This window comes from Cupressus sempervirens, chromosome 10 (assembly GCF_028749045.1).
Source record: "Cupressus sempervirens isolate cs-2001-9-10 chromosome 10, ASM2874904v1, whole genome shotgun sequence".
NCBI lineage: Eukaryota > Viridiplantae > Streptophyta > Pinopsida > Cupressales > Cupressaceae > Cupressus > Cupressus sempervirens.
Window position 1 is genome coordinate 251,623,631 of NC_143127.1, and position 4,542 is coordinate 251,628,172.

Consider the following 4,542-nt stretch of genomic DNA (forward strand, 5'->3'; position numbering starts at 1 on the left):
TCAAGAATTATCTTAGAAAATGATTAAAGACTAAATATTTATAAAAATTAATGGACATTATTAGATACTTATTAATTTATGTTTAAAAATTATTATAGAGATTATTTTCTCCCTATTAAATTGATTCTATTTGATAGAAAAAATATTGAGAAAAACTTAGTCATTGTCCCATGGTTAGCTATGGGGCAAATCTTTGTGCTTCCTAGCCTTGTCCTTTCCACTCTACACAAAAAAAAAAATCATTTTATTTTGAAGCTTGAGGTTTATCTTTTTCTACCATATTTTCTTTGTTTTGTTTAGTTATTTTTTATTACAACTTTACAACTTTAGCAGCTATTCATATATTTCTAACTCAAATATTTCTTGAATTTTTAATGGCTTCTTGGTGTTTCTAATGCCAAAATTTTCATTTTTAAAAATGTTTTCTACAACACAAAGTTGGACACAAGAGTTTTCTTTTTCTTTTGCACATCTTGTGGAGTACAAGTGCTATGAATTTGTAAATTAATTTTAAATTAAGTCTTATCCTACCTAATTTTAAATTTGATTTACTTTAATAGTGCAATTCATTATCAATGTTGAGCTTGCATAACTAAGACAACTACCAATCCACTTGTTTAGTGCATAGTCATCAATAACACATGAATTACTTTAGATCCATATAAAAAAGATAGTTGCAAAAGTAGTAAAACAATTTGATAAGACATTTTTCTTCAAGAAAATGACAAATATTTGCACCATATAATTTTTTAATTTAGTAAATATAACTATTGAATTCATAACAAGAATTTTTATTATACCTCACTACCATAAAAATTACAACTCTCTGAATTCTAAAATATTAACATTCATATATATTTTAACCAATTATTAATGACCAAAATTGTAAACACAAACTTTAACCCCTAAATACCAAAAAATAAATTTGAACAGTGAATCTTAATCATAAATACCATTCCAATTTAATAAAGTGTTATTATAAAATGATTTCCTTGCAGGGCCTACATATTAGACATGGAGGCTTTGAGGAGTTTAAAAAGCATAGCTCAGCCAAAGAATATGTATACTCCTATTACAATAAGGAAAACAGTAATGAGACCAAAAAATATAAGGGTGTGTATAAAAATGGATAGGGCATTGGTCTGAAGGTTGCCGAACTCTACAAAGCGGCCCCTCGCAGCAATTTGAAACAGAAACCCCGGGGATAGCAATACGAATAGAATTGCTCCCACTATCTCTGGCGCCCAGTTCCGGCCCATATCTTTTCCTGTCTTGAAATCAACACTGAGTTTCATGTTTTCTTTGGATGAATAGAGGAGGAATTGTCGTTATAACCACAAGAAAGCCGGCCCAACTCTATCTTTGCAATAAACGCCTGCCATGGAAATAACTTCGCCTTTTGTCTTTACCACATGTCTGGCATACCCTAGAAGTCATACACAACCTTAAACGGCCATTAACTAGACACAAATTTATTTAACAAGAATATTCTGCCACCTCCTACCGGCCGATAGACCATTTCAAGGAGCTGTATTAGACTCTAGTTGTGACGTGACATGTTCTATCTGATTTAAAGGTGAGTTGTGCATACTATTGTTTAGGTTTTTTCTGGTTCCATCGAGACTATAAAGTTGAAAGCAAGAAGACAAAAACTGTTGAAATATCTAGGTTGATTGTGTGTATTAAAGAACATTGTAATACGGCTGTTAAGTATAGATTAGTAGTTGGTAAATTTATAATTGGAATAGAAATAAATGAAAAGATAAGTGTAGAGTGTAAGGGGTTTGAGAGGGAGAGGGAGAATGATTTGACTCAAAAAAAAAAAAAAAAATGTTGGAATATTGAATAAGAAATTATGATAAGTGTTTATTTTAAGTTTGAATATTTAAATTTAATATATTGTTTCTTATTTTCTAATGTTATTTTTACAATTTTTTAGTACTTGAGGAAAAAATAGTATCAAGTTTAGTTCTCTTTTTTATAATAAGATGAGCAATTGATAAATGACTTATATAATTTTGAATGTGTACTATGGCTTGTTCTTTCTTTTGTTTTAAAATTGTGATTACAATTTTAATTCTATTTTCTATTGGAGAATATAAATCTTAGTAAGTTTCTATTTTGAGAATAGGATGGCCTAGTGATGGATTACAAGATTAAATCAGGTTACATGTAGGCCTTAAAAAGTCTAACACCAACTAAACGTTTGTTAGATTTAAATACAAGAACACTTGGAGAAGGCATAAGTGAAAGACTCTACATGACTAATGTGTTGAGAGGCTAATATCTCACTAGGAACATCCAAGGAAATCGAGGTATGATACATGGTCCTTTTGAGGGGTGGGCTAAGGTATCTAAAAATATGATCTATTAATATTGCATTCTTAAGTTATACAACAAAAAATTAAAATGAGTGTGATAACCAAGGATACACACACACACACACACACACACACACACACACACACACACACACACACACACACACACACACACACACACACACACACACATTATTTTCTACACATTATATTTAATTATATATTCCTATCAGACCTAGTTCTTAAAGCATATTTGAATCTATATTATTTTTCCTCCTTTGATTCATTGAGTAGAGTGTGTTTCAAATTTTGCTTGTTTATAACATTTAAATTCTATCCATGTTTACCAAGTCTAGTATGTTTTAAAAATTGGAATTATTTAAGGATTATACTTTTTTATTTCGATTGATGAGAGGCTCACAAATTACCTTTTTCATATAGGCTCCTTCCTTTTTTTCTATTTTTTTGGGAAATTACTAAAATAAATTTCAGGTAATGTTTCATTTTTTTTACTGATCTTTTGTATGGAAATGAGATTTTCCTTCATTAGGTGTTTTCCAATTAATGTCATATGGTCTCCTAGACCTTGTTTCCAAATAGTGAAAAATAAACTTCATATGGAGTAGAAATGCAAAGTGAAGTGATTGTTTATGAGCCCAACTACAATAATTTTAAGTGTTTACATATACACTATGACCATCTACTCATAAATTATTTTTTAAGTTTTTTTAATTCCTTTCTCCAATTTTAACTGAAACTAACAAGCATACAAACTTTCATGTCAACATACATTTTAATAATTCTCCATTGGATAGGGATTAAACACATTTACGTGACACTTTAGGGAGTGTCTTAGGATTTTATAGACCACAAAATACAAGTTTGGGACTTTCCCAAACTTTCCCACACTGTCTATTTAATGCAAAAAGAAAAATTGTCTTTTAGGCCTAATTAAAGATGTCATTCTAGTAGCCATGCAAACCCAATTTTTGAGAAATAAATTTATTAAATCCCAAAGGAACTGGCAAAAATATAGGGATTAAAATGCCATTTTGGAAGATAGAATCAACACCAAAGACATATATTCCAACACACTATTTACACTTGTAAAAATCCACTATGATTAGACCTAATAGACCTACTTAGGTCTAATTTATAAAGGAAATCTTCAGAAATAGATTTATATAAAAAAAAAATTGGTTGGGAAAGGTATTACTACACCAAGAACCTTCAATCCAACAAAGAATAAACTTCAACCACTCCTAAGGTTGTGTTGTGCACCTAATTTCTTATAATTGTAACCAAACATATCGAAAATGCTTAGCTAGGATTTGGTGAAAAAATGGAAAACTAAATCCTCCTATAATATTGAATTAACCTAACCCTAATATCATTTCACTAAGGGCCATGATAATCTCACAATGGAATTTCAAATTAGGGGCACATTTTTATCAAAACCATAGGTATTGAGGGTTTCTAAAATAGTTTGAACAAAAGAACTTATATCTTCCTAAAGACTCCACCAATTTGTATCAAACGAATTGAATAAGAAGATATAATTAAATTAAATTCTAACCATGAAATATTTTAATCCTTACCAATCAATCCATGACTATATAGTAAGGAAAACTAACAAAAAATTCTAGAAAAATAAAGTTTTTATTATTTGAAATGCCACCAAATCTTCATACATATATTTGTACCCTCAATGGACACACACACACACATGCGCTCGCACACACACACGCGTGCGTGCATGCACACACATACATAGACACACACACAACCTCAATCAAATGTCCATAGAAATTTTTAAAACTTTCTAAATAGTTAGAGGAGTTGTATGTCAATTTTTAACATTTTGCAAGAATGACAAATTTTGCAACTTTGACAACATTTTTGTACTTTTTGTATTTCTTAATTCTTGAAAAATTCTAAGACATGGATTCTGATGATTTAAATGCAAAATCCATCAAGACATACTTAAAGATCAACATTCATGCACTTTTACCCATCTAATTGAGTTTTTCCATAAGGTTTATAAATATACCTTGTGTCAACTAGCCTCACAATTGGGTCTTTTATTACAATAAAATGGTCCAATAGACCCAAAAATCTAAGTTACTAATTTGAAACCTAATATAACATAAATACATACCAAGAGAGTATCTCATGGAAGAGTTACTCCTACAACATACTCCCAAAGCCAAAATAACTCATG

The 4,542-nt window shown here is 30.0% G+C and overlaps 1 protein-coding gene across 1 annotated transcript; it reads right to left on the minus strand.

Annotated features, from left to right (window-relative positions):
* Positions 1 to 1,046: 1,046 nt before the first annotated feature.
* LOC149533574 (uncharacterized) lies at positions 1,047 to 1,295 on the minus strand. Its single transcript, XM_089805889.1, has one exon. The coding sequence runs from the start codon at positions 1,293 to 1,295 to the stop codon at positions 1,047 to 1,049; it is 249 nt and encodes an 82-aa protein (XP_089662015.1).
* Between the last annotated feature and the right edge of the window lie 3,247 nt (positions 1,296 to 4,542).